The 15,420-nt window shown below is 31.4% G+C and overlaps 2 protein-coding genes, 1 long non-coding RNA gene and 2 other non-coding genes across 5 annotated transcripts in view; all 5 read left to right on the forward strand.

The window, feature by feature from the left end:
- LOC110668571 (60S ribosomal protein L32-1) overlaps positions 1 to 2,735 on the forward strand; it is a 37,739-nt gene extending 35,004 nt beyond the window's left edge. Inside the window, exons 3-4 of the mRNA XM_058140886.1 lie at positions 2,188 to 2,369; positions 2,462 to 2,735. Of these exons, the coding sequence (XP_057996869.1) occupies positions 2,188 to 2,369; positions 2,462 to 2,591 (312 nt within the window). The 3' untranslated portion in view covers positions 2,592 to 2,735. The remainder of the gene's footprint in view (positions 1 to 2,187; positions 2,370 to 2,461) is intronic.
- LOC131176228 (small nucleolar RNA Z195/SNORD33/SNORD32 family) lies at positions 1,532 to 1,609 on the forward strand. Its single transcript, XR_009146352.1, has one exon. It is a non-coding gene; the product is annotated as a small nucleolar RNA Z195/SNORD33/SNORD32 family (small nucleolar RNA).
- On the forward strand, positions 1,692 to 1,774 carry LOC131176232 (small nucleolar RNA Z196/R39/R59 family). Its single transcript, XR_009146356.1, has one exon. It is a non-coding gene; the product is annotated as a small nucleolar RNA Z196/R39/R59 family (small nucleolar RNA).
- A 4,512-nt stretch (positions 2,736 to 7,247) lies between the features above and the next one.
- On the forward strand, positions 7,248 to 10,413 carry LOC131175967 (probable beta-D-xylosidase 5). The gene is made up of 7 exons (XM_058140887.1): positions 7,248 to 7,708; positions 7,882 to 8,187; positions 8,279 to 8,448; positions 8,542 to 8,642; positions 8,774 to 9,109; positions 9,213 to 9,626; positions 9,723 to 10,413. The coding sequence occupies exons 1-7, from the start codon at positions 7,268 to 7,270 to the stop codon at positions 10,331 to 10,333; spliced, it is 2,379 nt and encodes a 792-aa protein (XP_057996870.1). The 5' UTR covers positions 7,248 to 7,267; the 3' UTR covers positions 10,334 to 10,413.
- A 1,204-nt stretch (positions 10,414 to 11,617) lies between these two features.
- LOC131175968 (uncharacterized) lies at positions 11,618 to 15,386 on the forward strand. The gene is made up of 6 exons (XR_009146079.1): positions 11,618 to 11,836; positions 12,037 to 12,173; positions 12,331 to 12,447; positions 13,084 to 13,466; positions 13,671 to 13,955; positions 14,783 to 15,386. It is a non-coding gene; the product is annotated as an uncharacterized LOC131175968 (long non-coding RNA).
- The last annotated feature ends 34 nt before the right edge of the window (positions 15,387 to 15,420 follow it).

Here is a 15,420-nt window from a genome sequence, read left to right on the forward strand (position 1 = left end):
AGTTAAACATATGCTCTGATGAGAGGTCCAAGAAAGAAAGACGCCATCTTGTGAGGCACACTCCTTTATAACTCGATTTATTAATTAACGAATGAAAATAATTGACTTGTTACAGTTCAAAATTTCTATATGACAATTAATTTTGTCGCAATGTTATATTTGACGATTTCCATTTTCATAATTCCCTCAGTATTAAAGAAATGGCAAGAGTTTGTTTAAAACCCATAGTATTTTGTGTTTCTAGTCATATTGTTGGTGCTTTGAATAAATCCCATTTTTAGTTTATCTATTTATTTATTCATTGTTTTGTTCTTTATTGATTTGACACTATTCGTGAAGCACAAAAGGAATCATATGCTCTTGCAACATGTATAAAGTTGGGTCTTGCTTCTTTTTTTTATCCATATATAGGTGGTTAGTTCTTGGTATATTTCAGACTTTGGGTTACTCTTTTATCTGTCTAAGAAAAGGAACCCATCTTTTCTTTTTCACTACATATATGCTATTGGTTAGATTATACATAGAGGAACGTGACTATCATATAAATTTTATATGTATTTCAATTAATGAAGTGATTTTGGCTTAATTTTGGCTTTTAAAATGGAATTAGAGGTGGAGAATGCATATGAAGGGGCATTAGGATAGATATTTAATTAATGCATGTCAGTTTGATATTAGTGTGCAGTGTTAGTTTGTGAATGACATTGTTACTGTGCATAAGCCTATTGGGGTTGTTGATTGTTGCGTTTGTTCACTGACTCTCCCTTCCTGAAGTGGAATATTGCCCGTTGAAACTGTGCATCATAGTAGTGGGCTCCCCTTCCCTTTTTTTAAAGCAAATGTTTAAGCATATGATGCACTTTATGATACATTGCAGGAGTGGAAAGAAAGGAAAAAGTTGCAAAGATGCCTTATATAAGCTAAAAAGAAATTTTTTGAAATGGAACAAAACATGTGTTTGATGGATTAAGATATGGGGAAAAATCACAAAGGAGCTTACTGGCAGATCAGATTGTTGGTGTAAATTCTAAATTGCTTCAACGGGCATTGCAAAATATAGAGATGCCCTCCAAGAGGTATTTTTTAAAATTTAATAAATGTGTATTTCTTGACATTTTGATTCCTAGAGGAGTTGGAGAAAATGTGAATGCAGTTGTTTGACCTTTCGATCTGATGCTGTTTTGAACCTGTTGAAATAAACTTGTTCTGTAAAGCATTGAACTTGTAACCTTTGTCCATGATGTTGAAATGTAGAAAAAATATGATGCCCCTGGTTTCAATATGTGTTGCATACGTAAATGCTTTTTTTTGAAGTGGGAGCTTAAAAGAAAAAAAAAAGAAACTTTTTCTTAAAAACAGCTGGTCTTATTGTCTCATTTGTTCTACGGTGGATATGAAGAATATGGAAGGTGGTGAGATCTTTTTTATTTGATCCCATATAGCTAATGCTTACTTATCTATCCTTTTTGGTGGTTTGGGTGGTGGTGGGGGTGTGTTTTGTGGTTAATCTCACAATCATTTGATATGTGCAACGAGGTGTGATGATGCTTATCCACCATTTCTGCCATTGGATGATGAATGTTATACATGCACTACCATCTGATCTCTGTTGCATATATGCCTAAACACTTGAATTGAATATTTTGTTTTATTTCGTAAAAAAAATTTTAGTTGATATTTGATTCTTATATTGCAATCTATGATGCAAATTATTTATTAGTTCTGATTTACTGTGATGATCATAAACAATCACCATCTTTCGGCTGAGATTCCAATTTTTGATTTAAGATTTGTCATGTTTAGTTTGAGCATTGTGATCATTTGCTTTGGCCTTTTTAACTAATTTTCCCATGGTATCTAATGTCCAGTCTTATAAATTCCCATAGCTGGGCATTTCGTTTAAAGGGCAGAAAAAAATTGTAAACAGGTCTTGCGACTCAGTTAGCTGGTCTTCAATGAGCTTTCTGTTACTTTTTTCCTGCTTACATTCTCCTGTTCATATATATTTTAATCCTTGTTGATATTTTGCCTTCTTTTTTATTGTTCTTGAATCATTGGAGGAAAATTGAATCATGGATCTTGCTCACAATTCTGTCACCCAGTGCAAATATTAGATTGTTATACATAAACTTGTAATGGTGAAACTGTTTAAGACCAATAACATTTTGTCAAATACTTTTATGAGACACAAACTGGCGTAGACCAAAGGGTATTGATTCTAGAGTCCGAAGGAAGTTCAAGGGATATACTCTGATGCCTAACATTGGCTATGGTTCGGACAAGAAGACTCATCATTATCTTCCAAATGGCTTCAAGAAATTTGTTGTCCACAATGTCAAAGAATTTGAACTGTTGATGATGCATAACAGGTAGATTTTAGACTCTAGATTAGGGCTTTTTAAATAGAAAACTTATCTCCTGCATGCTTTGAAGTGGTAACGTTCTTCCTTTTACTGGTCAGGACTTATTGTGCTGAAATTGCACATGATGTGTCAACAAGAAAGAGGAAAGAGATTGTGGAGCGAGCTGCCCAGCTAGATGTTGTTTTCACGAATAAGCTAGCTAGGTTGCGAAACCAGGAGGACGAATGAGCTTAACATAGATTTGGAGTGAGAACATCTAGTTTGCTTACTAGTTTTTGATATTTATTATTTTTTTTGCAATCAATTTAACTTGGGTGATTAATATCCTTACGATGAAACTTGTTATTTATGAAGTGCCATAGAACCTCTTCTCACCAGCCTGCTTTGGTTTGTCCTGGATTCCATGATTAATCTTCATTCAAGTTTCATGTTGGCAATAAGTAAAAGCATACCTTCAGTTATTATGACCCAAAACACTATCGAATGGTACGTGCTAGATGAGTCTTGTGACTAATCAGAACATAAATTGTTCAATGGAAATCAACTTCATAGAGCTACTCAACCGTTCAAGCAGAATTCTCAGGGCTCTCAAAACTGTTATTCTTGATTGCCTGGAGAAACACAGTTTTGTTTTAGGTTATTTGCCTTGTGCAACAATACAAGTATCATAAGCAAGTAATTATAAGTTTATTACAATGTATGCTTCCAGTGTTAAGTAATTCATACAAGGTATTTTCAGGTTCTAGTGTGCTGTTGTACCATAATCGGCCTGTAAAATTGAAATAAGAATAAATATCATAATCTAAATTGAAACAATGAAATGAAAGAACTTTAAGGATTAATTCAGGTTTATGCTTTGTGCCCCTAATGAATTAGAATTATTTATTTATGATCGATTCTAAATTGAAAACAGCCGTGCTCGTGGTAGATAATATCACCTATATCTTAGTTTCTGTTTGGGTTGTATTTTGTGGCACCCTTTTGTCGGATGGCCATTACAAGGAATAATAAGAATACAAAAGGAGCTCAATGCTTTTAGCCTGCTATTTCGGCTTTGAGCCTAAAACCATGAAATTAGATCTCCGTCTCATGATCAGCTTGCATGGAAGGAGACGAAGGATGGTAACTTTTCGGTGAGTTCTGCTTTTTCTTTGCAATGTGGGAGTCATTCTGCCTCACTCAATCCTATTTGACAGGTGATTTGGAAAATTAAAGTTGCCTAGAAAATTAAGATGTTATTTTGGACTTCGTTTCATGGCAAATTGATGTCTAACAATGAAAGACATACAAGAGGGTTTACCAATGATCCTGGTTTGTGTCCTTTGTGGGGCTGTGGATGAGTCTCCTACTCATATTTTTAGAGACTGTGGGAATGCCAAAATCATATGGAGATGGTGTGGGACGCTGGATCCCTAGTGAAGTTCTGTAGGATGTCTATGGTTGATTGGTTTTTGCATTCCAAGGAATTAATTCCTAGTGGTGTCTTCGATGCTTTCATCTGATCAAGTGCTTAGTATTACTTTATGGTGGCTATTGCGCTGGCGCTATGAGTCTGTTTTGCAGGGATGAATCCACTTCTGTCTTTTAAGTTATGCATCCTCAAATCTCATGTTCTGTCTTCTACGGCTTGGGCTGTTTCTAAGTCCTTTGTGTCCTCACCGAGGACTGTGATTTCTGTGAGATGGTTGCCTCCATATGATGGATGGATTAAGCTGAACTCAGATGGTGCGTAGAAGGGTAATTTGGTCGGAGTGGTGTTCTTCGGGACCGCAGAGGTGTCTAATCGGCTGTGTTTTGCATTCGGTTGGGCAATTGTACCTCAATGTAAGCTGAGTTTCAAACTGCAAGGGATGAAGCTTAGATATGGGTGTGCATAAGCTGATTATTGAGCTGGATTCCAAGTCTGTCTTGCTGCTACTTTCAAATGATGATGAGGCTAATTTGCTGTATTCTAATCTTATTTAATAGTGTCATCGTTTCCTTAGGTGGCAGTGGCAGGTGCATTTGCATCATACTTATAGAGAGGCCAGCAAAGTAGCCAACAAATTGGCTAATCCTTTAGATACGTATATCGTCTGTAGAGCCACAGGCTGCATGCAACCCCAATTGGTTATGCCATTTGGTTTGGCTCCCTAACTAAACGTTAGTTTATTACAGCAAATGACGAGTTCGAAGTGTAAAGCAAAGAAAAAGATCAGTCTACATATTCAAACAATATATCACTTTTATTTAATATTTATTTATTTATTAACTTGGTGAAAAACTGAAATTGCATAGTATTATCTCATTCTAGTTTATGATAGGAGTAATATATCTTTTATATGAATTTGGGCACTACTGCCCATGAGCTACATTTTGAAAGTGAGTTAGGCCCGATCTAATTCTTTACAATACTATCAGAGCCTCTCAACTAATTTTTTGGCCTATCATAAGTATTTATGTCGTAATTATTCTGCTACATGAAAATATTTATTATGTGTGAATTACTAGCGATCAAATCTAGTGTTTGAGATAAGCTGCATCATATTAAATATAGATTTTGTTGATGAATTCAATGCTATCTCTTAAATTTTAATAAATACGATATTTTTTACAAAATTTATCTTAATCTTCGTTAGCTTATATTCCATTAATAATTAAACATTTTGCCTGGGTGATACAAATTATTTATTATTTTATTTTTGAAAAATAATTTATTATGTAATTTTTTATTTTTTATTTTCATAATTATGTTATAAAATTTTATCATGATAAAATTTTTATTTAATTATAATTTTATTTAAAGTGTCGATAGGTAAATAATTTATTAATTTTATTATTTTTTAAATTAATTGACATAGTCATATATCAATAAAGTAGGAAAAAAAATTTATGTCATGGTGAATTTTAAATTATTATTATTAAAATTTTTAAATTTTAATTATGAGAAATATTATTAAAATTATTTTTTTAAATTTTATGAATAATTTTTTTATTAAATACTTATATATATATATGTTTAAATTTATAAATAATTTTTAGTGAATAATTATTTAAATATATATGTTAATTTATTTTTTCAAAAAATAATTACCTATTTTTCTAAATTTATCTAAAAAATTATCTAAAAAATTATTATTATTTAGAGATATATAATCAATATAATAATAATGGGGTATTTGGTTCACCTATTAGGTGAAGCTGATAACTGATAGACACCCAAACAAGTGAACTAGAGTGTTTAGTAAACTTAAAAAAGATAACTGATGGATAACTGATATGATATCAATCAGCTGCAGTTTGTATCGGCTGATAGTTAATTTAATTTAATTTTTTATTTAGACCATATTATCCTTTTTTATTTAACTCAAAAATTAATATTATTAATACTTTTATTTTTTTATTTATAATTTTAATATTTTACTTAATACATTATAACTTTGTTAAAATATTTTTTATTAATAACATAAAATATAAAATATTAATTTATTATAAAAAAAAATATTTTTTTATATTTGAAAACTTAAAATTAATTATAAATTTTTTCTTTATCAATAATAATAATTACTTTGTTATTTTATAACTATATTTTTAAAGTTATTTAATTATTTTTTAAAGAATTTAATTATTTTACATTTCAATAATAAAATAAATGATATAATATAATAAATTAATAATTATATATTTAATTTAATAGTAAAATAAATAATATAATATAATAAATTTATAATATTATATTTATTTTAATAATAAAATAAATTATATAATATATACTCTTATTAGTTATTTTACATATTAACAGCAATAACTAAACATAATTTTACCAAATACTTAATATAAAATAAAATAGTTATCATCAGTTACCAACTATCAACTAACGGCAAATCAGTTATATGCAACAGTTAAACCAAATAGGCTCTAAATATAATTTCATAATATTTAAGATTGTATCCTTAAAAATTTTAAAATTCTTAAAAGATATAAGAAAAAGAATTTTAAATAATAATTATTTTTTTATAAGGTATGATTTTTAGTAGTTGAAATATCAAAACATTTGAAAAAGAAGTTGATGTTTAAGCTGATAAAATAATTTTATATAAAAAATAAAAAAGTTAAAAGAAAAGGAGGCCTTGCCACTTGATGATTTTTTAAACCTCTTTATTAACATAAGTGACACACTATAGTGAAATCATTTTGGAGACTCGACTAATATATATATATATATATATATATATATATATATATATATATATATATATATATATATATATATATATATATATTTTGTGTGAGTAAAAGAATTATTTATTTTTTAAAAAACAAATTGTGACTTTTGATATATATGTTCATAATTTTTTGTCTTCTACATATTTAATTATTTTTAAATTTTTATTTTAAAAAATAGAAATTATTTTAATAGAACTACTTTTAATAAAAATATATAGAATCCGTGTTGGTTTGCTCTTATGATTTTTTATTTTCTTTTTAATTGTTTACCATTGAAATTTTTTAATTTAAAAACTTGGGAGTTTATATAATATTATTTATTTTATCCACTCAAATTTTATCATGAACATTAAAAAAATAAAATTAATTTTTAAAAAATATTTTATATTAAATCTGAAATGATCTAATCACCAGTCAACCAAAATTAATTTAAAATAACTTGATTTAATTTTATTATAATTAAAAAAAAATCTCACATTATAAAATAATTCAAAATTTAAATCAGATAAATCTAAATTTTCTCAATGGATAGACAAAATTAGTTTAAAAATATCATCCCAAATCTTTCTAAACAACTCGTGATCATCCCTATCTTGTAGTTTATATCCATTGCCATGCATAGCATTAGCATATAAATAAGGTTATCAGCAGCTTCATTTCAGCAATTCACAAGTCAGAGAAAAACACACACACACACAATGGCCAAAACTTTTACTTCGCTTTCTCTTATTGTTAGCGTAGCTTTCTTAGCTATTTGCACTGCCAGAAGGCCTCCATTGGTCAGTGATGTACCTGTTAATTACACTCATGTGTGTGAACCTTCAAGGTTTGCTAAACAAGGTCTGGACATTGCTGAATTTGGCTACTGTGACACTTCCCAATCTTTTGAGAAGAGGGCAAAGGATCTAATAGACAGGATGACCTTAGAAGAAAAGGTGCTACAGTTGGGAAATTCTGCTGCTGGTGCGTCTAAATTAGGGCTGCCGCCTTATGAATGGTGGTCTGAGGCCTTGCATGGTGTCTCCGACACTGGTCCAGGGACAAACTTTGATGAAGTAGTACCTGGTGCAACAAGTTTTCCTACAGTTTTACTTACAACTGCATCTTTTAACCAGTCTCTCTGGAAAAGAATTGGCGAGGTACTCATCAAATATTCAATAAACCACCTTGATTTTGCATATATTAGAAACAAGTTCAATCTTCAAATTTCAAGTCTTGAAGTTAAAGGTTCAATTTATTTTGTATTATTTCTGCGTGTGATATTTATCTCTAAGTTGATATGCTAACATACAAGAATTAAAACTTGGTGTAGGTTGTTTCGTCAGAAGCCAGAGCAATGTACAACTTGGGAAAATCTGGATTAACGTTTTGGAGCCCAAACATAAACGTAGCAAGGGATCCCAGATGGGGAAGAATTCTTGAGACACCAGGAGAAGATCCATTTGTTGTTGGAACATATGGTGCTATTTATGTAAGAGCATTGCAAGATGTTGAAGGAACACTAAACACCACAGACTTGAACTCTAGACCTCTCAAAGTTGCTGCTTGCTGTAAGCATTACACTGCTTATGATATTGAAGACTGGTTGGGGGTGGATCGATTTCATTTCGATGCAAGGGTAAAAATTTTTTTAAAAGAATCTACTTTTAGCTTCAATATTTAGTAATGTTAATCTAGAAGTAATTTTTTTTTCTTTTGATTGTTCGAAGGTGACTGAGCAAGATATGTTGGAGACATTTCAGCGACCTTTTGAAATGTGTGTTAGAGATGGTGATGCTAGTAGTGCTATGTGCTCATTTAACCGTGTTAATGGCATCCCTGTTTGTGCTGATAAAACACTTTTACAAGACAAAATTAGAGGACAATGGGATCTTCACGGGTATATTTATATATTTTTATTTTGTTATGTTCCTGAACTGAATTATTGACTTGATTGAGCTATGTTCACTTATGGCATCAATTTCTTTTGCAGATACATCGTTTCAGATTGTGATTCAATTGAGGTGATGGTTCATGGCCAAAAATGGCTTGGGGACACACAAGAGGATGCCGTTTCTCAAGTTTTAAAGGCAGGCAAGTGTTACAGTCTTCAATGGAAAAAGGCTATTTTTTTTTATAAATATTTTTTAATTTTATCTTTTCTTTTAATATTTGAGCCAACTATATATTTTGATTGTGGGGAAATTATTCATGGAATTGTTCAGGATTGGATCTTGACTGCGGAGACTATTATCCCAAGTATCTAAAGAGTGCATTGATGCAAGGACAAATTAGTGAAGCTGAGATTGACAGATCACTAAAATATATTTATGTTGTCCTAATGAGGCTAGGATACTTTGATGGAAGTCCTTTCAGTTCACTTGGCAAGAAGGATATTTGCTCCAATGAAAATATTGAGTTAGCAGCTGAAGCAGCTAGAGAAGGAATTGTTCTCCTAAAAAATAATGGAACTTTGCCCTTGAATTCTTCCAAGTTGAAGAAACTTGCTGTAATTGGACCACATGCCAATGCTACGAAAGCAATGATTGGAAATTATGCAGGTTTTAATAACTTAATTACCCCATATTTATTAGTTAGATGAACAATAGCTGTTGGCAATATTGTTTGTAAAAGTTGTTCATGTTCTTAGATTGATATGTACAGGTATTCCTTGCCGGTATGTTTCTCCAATTGAAGGCTTCTCAGCATTTGCAGAAGTGACATACGAAATGGGATGTGCAGATGTTGCTTGTAAAAATGACAGTTTGATCTTTCCAGCAATGGAAGCTGCACGTGAAGCAGATGCCACTATATTAATGGTGGGTTTGGACTTGTCTGTTGAAGCTGAAGGCAGGGACAGGGTGGATCTCCTCCTCCCAGGTTACCAAACTCAGTTGATCAACCAAGTTGCTAAAGCCTCTAAAGGTCCAGTGATCCTTGTAATTATGGCAGCGGGTTGTGTTGATATCTCTTTTGCCAAGAATAATGAACTGATCCAGGCCATCTTGTGGGCTGGATACCCTGGCCAAGAAGGTGGTCGAGCCATTGCAGATATTGTTTTTGGAAAACACAATCCTGGTAAGAATCTCATTTTATTGTAGCTTTTCAATAAAGAGAAAGTGCTCTCCTTCCATAAATAGTATGAATGTTTATCATTTGGATTTCTCTTGTCAGGTGGAAGATTGCCACTTACATGGTATAAGGCTGAATATGTTGATGCGGTACCCATGACATCCATGTCACTAAGGCCAGTTGATGAGTTTGGCTACCCTGGAAGGACATACAAATTCTTCAATGGCTCAACAGTGTACCCATTTGGCTATGGACTCAGCTATACGAATTTCAGTTACAAGATAACACCCTCAAAGACTGCGCTTAAGATAAAATTGAACAAGTACCAGCACTGCAACAACTTGAACTATACCAATGATGATGTCAAGCCATTTTGCCCTGCTGTTTTGGTTGAGGACTTAGGTTGTGAACATGAGTTCGGACTTGAGGCCACAGTTGAAAATGCAGGGAAAATGGATGGAAGTGAAGTTGTAATGGTCTACTCCAAACCTCCAATGGGAATTACTGGGACTCATGCCAAGCAAGTGATTGGATTTGAAAGGGTATTTGTTCCGGCAGGAGGGAAAAACAAGGTCAAGTTTACATTTGATGTTTGTAAGAGCTTAGCGATTGTGGATGGAAGAGGCAACAAGGTTTTGCCATCTGGTTTGCATACAATCATGGTGGGAGATGCTGATGTCTCATTTTTGGTTGAAGTGCAGTTTTATCAGTAGTGGGTTAGCATTTCTCTAATTAGGGATAGGCCTAGTAATTATGAGTTTATTACATGTATTATTAGTTTATTACATGTATGCTTCCCACAATAAGTAATTCATATAAGGTATTTTTATATTTTAGTATGAGTTTATTACAAAGTTTATTTAGTTAAACTAAATTAGACCGAACTAAAATTAAAATTAAAATCAAAACTAATATCATAATCAAAATTGAAACCTTTTTCTCTTTGAATAATAAGAATTCTAAAGGAACTCAAAGTATGGTTAAAAAAAAAAAACTCCGACAAGATTTTGTGTGAGTATTTCACTTTAAAATTTATATGATAGCTTTTAAAATTTTATTGATAAATAATAAATAAATTTTTTAATTTCTATTGTTTAATATTTAATAGTTGAATATCAAAAAAAATTAATAAACAACTCAACTATTATATTATCGCTTACAAAATAAAATTTTCATTATTTTTTATAAATTATTTAATTACATTAAAAAATTACATTTATAAACTTTCTAAAAATGATTTTCAAATGTCTTTCTAAAATTTATTTTTATTAAAAATTACAAATTAATTTTTAAAATTTTATTTATAATTGATTTTATTTAAAATTTAAACTTAAAACTTTATATTTTTGAAAATATATTCACATCATGGATTATAGCTAAATAATATTTTCAATTTTTTCTGAGATAAATCAACCGAGAGAAATAAAAATTAAAAAAAGCTGAATATCGAATAAATTTTCAAAGATATTTCTTCTAATCAAAGAGAGGGAAAAAAAAGATTTTTTTTTTCAAAAGAACCCTCTAAGAGTTGAAGAACTAAATCTAGCCGGATAAATTTTAGAAATTATTTTTGAATTTATATAAATATTATACTACATACTTTTAATTTTAAAAGATAATATAAAGTTTTTTAAATTTTTAAATTTTATGTAATAAAATTTTTTTAATTTTTAATTATTAATTAAAAATTAATATATATAACTCTCATATATGATGTTTAATTAAAAATTATTCTCTTTACATATGAAAAATTATTTTATTTATATAAAAAAAATTTAATTTACATATAGTTTTTAAAAAAATATTAATGCTTTATTAAAATTATACATATCAAAATATAATTAAAAATTTAATAATTAAATATTAAAAAATTTTACTATATAAATTTAAAAATTAATAAAATTTTATATTATATTTTTAAATTAAAAAATTATAATATTATAATTACATAATCTGATTAACAATTTTCAAAATTTATCCAAACCCAACCTTCTGTAAAAATTTTATCGTCTTCTCCGAAGCCGAGCGAGCCAAAACGACGATGCAGAGCGCCACTTCGCTTCTCTGTTTTTCAACACTTACACCTTCTTATCACTCTCTTCTGTTTCCTTTACGTCCCAGATTTTCTTCCATGGTCTTACCTTCATTGCCTTCACAATTGCTCTTCAAGCCTCTCCATAGTTGCCTTTATGCCCTCTCTTCTCTACGCAGCACCGGTACTCTTTCCTTTCTCTCTCTATTGGTTGCTCTTGTGTGTTAATTTTGTTCACTGTGTGTATATTTTTCATGATTAGTGTAGTTTTTTGAACTTGTTCTTCTTACATCGGAGAAGTTAAGCCTGCTAAAATGAAGCACCTGTAACTTGTTTTAATCGTTTGTGATTGGTTTGTGTAATTGGATTTTCATGCTGGTTCAGCTACTCAAGAGATTGTTCAAACTGCTAATAGTGGAGCAGGAATCGTTGAAGTTGGGTATATATCCAGTGTTCATGGGCTTCAAGGGGAGATATGCGTTAAACCCAGTACTGATGTTCCCGAACTACGATTTTCCAAGGTAGTACTTGGCTGGAAAAAGAAATTTTTAACAAGTTCTTCAGCCTTTAGTTTTGGTTCATTGTTCTCGTGTTTTCGAGTTCAATTCTGTAATTATTATTATTATTATTATTATTATTATTATTATTATTATTATTATTATTATTATTATTTGTTAGCCTGGGAAAAGATGGCTCAGTCGGTTTCTGGCAAAGATATGATTCAAGAAGTTGAGCTGGTTGAGTGAAGAGGGCACCCTGGACTGAAGAGGTGGGGTAATTGACACAGTGGAACAGGTGACCTGAGGAAAATGAGTTTTTGGATTAATGGTTTATGTCTTGCTTCACATTTCTGCTTTTCTTTTTTTCAATTATCTATTTTTACATATGCATAATGTGTTGGGATGATTGTATACCGTACCACGAACACAGATAGCTTGTTCATTTGTTCAATGAACAGTTTGCTGGTGATATGTATCATGGCAAAATAACTTCTCCTTGTTTGAATACCTTGGAACTTTAGAAACATATGTTATACACATCATAAGGTTATGACTTGTTAATGTAACCCAGTGGATTGTTTATCATGCTGGGGAATATTGGATAAAAAATATGAGCTGCCTTATCGAGAAATGATTCCTTGTGATATTCCAGTAGGTTCTTTTGTTTTGCAAATTAAAATATAAGGAGTGTTTGGTTCGGCAAACAAGCAATACAATGTAAAGGTTTGGAGAATAAGTATTCTGTAAGAATCTAATATGAAAATTGTTGTTGTTTATGTGGTGTTTGTGGCAGATCTTAGTATAATGATAACATGTCTTTCTTCATATCATTAAAAGTCTTAGGAACTAACTCAACTCAAAATAATGAATTTTATTGCATTATATAATTTCACGCATGTATGTTTATGAAAGTGAATTATTGTTTGTTCAGGCCAGGCAACTTGTTGGGTCGACTCTTCCAGTTGGAGAAGAAGATAGGCCAGAGTTGGAAGGAGAATTTTGCACTCGTGATCTCGTTGGCTTGAGAGTGATTCTTAAGTTTTGAACATTTTAAGGCATCATATCTTGTATTCAGCTAAGCAAATTTATTTTACTTTGTGCTTTTAAATATCTGAAACTCCTTAAATTTATGATTTATACTTGCACTCATTTTTTATTTGGGATGCAAAGAACTTATACTGTGCGGTATTTGAAGACCACTGTCTTTATTCTTCTCTTGTTACTTAACAGTCTCAGTTGCCATTTTCATGCACAGCTATTAATGTATTCTGGTTATCAGTGGTTTACATTCTGCTTCTCTTCTTCTTAAATAAAGTATGGCTGTTGCTTAAATATTCTTGTCAATTGTCTTATTTTTTTTGGTTCATGTTAGTAAATCAACAACAACAAACCACCCCAACACACCCCGCACACAACCGCACCACCACGCCAACCCCACCCCCCCCCCCCCCCCCCCCCCCACAAACCCCTTTTCCTTTTCCCCCTATTCCTCACTTTAATTGTACTTCTCCTTTTCAGGAAACTGGTGACTGTGTGGGAACTGCCCTTAATGTTTTTGACAGTGGAGCAAGTGATCTTTTACAGGTCATGCTCTACCCATCTGTAGATGTGCTTGAGGGAGCTGAGAGGTCAATGCAAGCAGAAACAGGTCCATCTGGTTCCCTTGTGTAGGCACCATTTGTTGAAGCTATTGTTCCGGATGTTGATATGACTAGAAGAGAAATGTGGATTACACCTCCAAAAGGACTTCTTGAGTTAAACATATGCTCTGATGAGAGGTCTAAGAAAGAAAGACGCCATCTTGTGAGGCACACTCCTTTATAACTCGATTTATTAATTAACGAATGAAAATAATTGACTTGTTACAGTTCAAAATTTCTGTATGACAATTAATTTTGTAGCAATGTTATATTTGACGATTTCCATTTTCATAATTCCCTCAGTATTAAAGAAATGGCAAGAGTTTGTTTAAAACCCATAGTATTTTGTGTTTCTAGTCATATTGTTGGTGCTTTGAATAAATCCCATTTTTAGTTTATCTATTTATTTATTCATTGTTTTGTTCTTTATTGATTTGACATTATTTGTGAAGCACAAAAGGAATCATATGCTCTTGCAACATGTATAAAGTTGGGTCTTGCTTCTTTTTTGTATCCATATATAGGTGGTTAGTTCTTGGTGTATTTCAGACTTTGGGTTACTCTTTTATCTGTCTAAGAAAAGGAACCCATCTTTTCTTTTTCACTACATATATGCTGTTGGTTAGATTATACATAGAGGAACGTGACTATCATATAAATTTTATATGTATTTCAATTAATGAAGTGATTTTGGCTTAATTTTGGTTTTTAAAATGGGATTAGAGGTGGAGAATGCATATGAAGGGGCATTAGGATAGATATTTAATTAATGCATGTCAGTTTGATATTAGTGTGCAGTGTTAGTTTGTGAATGACATTGTTACTGTGCATAAGCCTATTGGGGTTGTTAATTGTTGCGTTTGTTCACCGATTCTCCCTTCCTGAAGTGGAATATTGCCCGTTGAAACTGTGCATCATAGTGGTGGGCTCCCCTTCCCTTTTTTTAAAGCAAATGTTTAAGCATATGATGCACTTTATGATACATTGCAGGAGTGGAAAGAAAGGAAAAAGTTGCAAAGATGCCTTATATAAGCGAAAAAGAAATTTTTTGAAATGGAACAAAACATGTGTTTGATGGATTAAGATATGGGGAAAAATCACAAAGGAGCTTACTGGCAGATCAGATTGTTGGTGTAAATTCTAAATTGCTTCAACGGGCATTGCAAAATATAGAGATGCCCTCCAAGAGGTATTTTTTAAAATTTAATAAATGTGTATTTCTTGACATTTTGATTCCTAGAGGAGTTGGAGAAAATGTGAATGCAGTTGTTTGACCTTTCGATCTGATGCTGTTTTGAACCTGTTGAAATAAACTTGTTCTGTAAAGCATTGAACTTGTAACCTTCGTCCGTGATGTTGAAATGTAGAAAAAATATGATGCCCCTGGTTTCAATATGTGTTGCATACATAAATGCTTTTTTTTGAAGTGGGAGCTTAAAAGAAAAAAAAAAGAAACTTTTTCTTAAAAACAGCTGGTCTTATTGTCTCATTTGTTCTACGGTGGATATGAAGAATATGGAAGGTGGTGAGATCTTTTTTATTTGATCCCATATAGCTAATGCTTACTTATTCATCCTTTTTGGTGGTTTGGGTGGTGGGGGTGGGTGGGTGTGTTTTGTGGTTAATCT

The sequence above is a fragment of the Hevea brasiliensis genome, chromosome 18 (genome assembly GCF_030052815.1).
Source record: "Hevea brasiliensis isolate MT/VB/25A 57/8 chromosome 18, ASM3005281v1, whole genome shotgun sequence".
NCBI classification, from domain to species: Eukaryota; Viridiplantae; Streptophyta; class Magnoliopsida; order Malpighiales; family Euphorbiaceae; genus Hevea; species Hevea brasiliensis.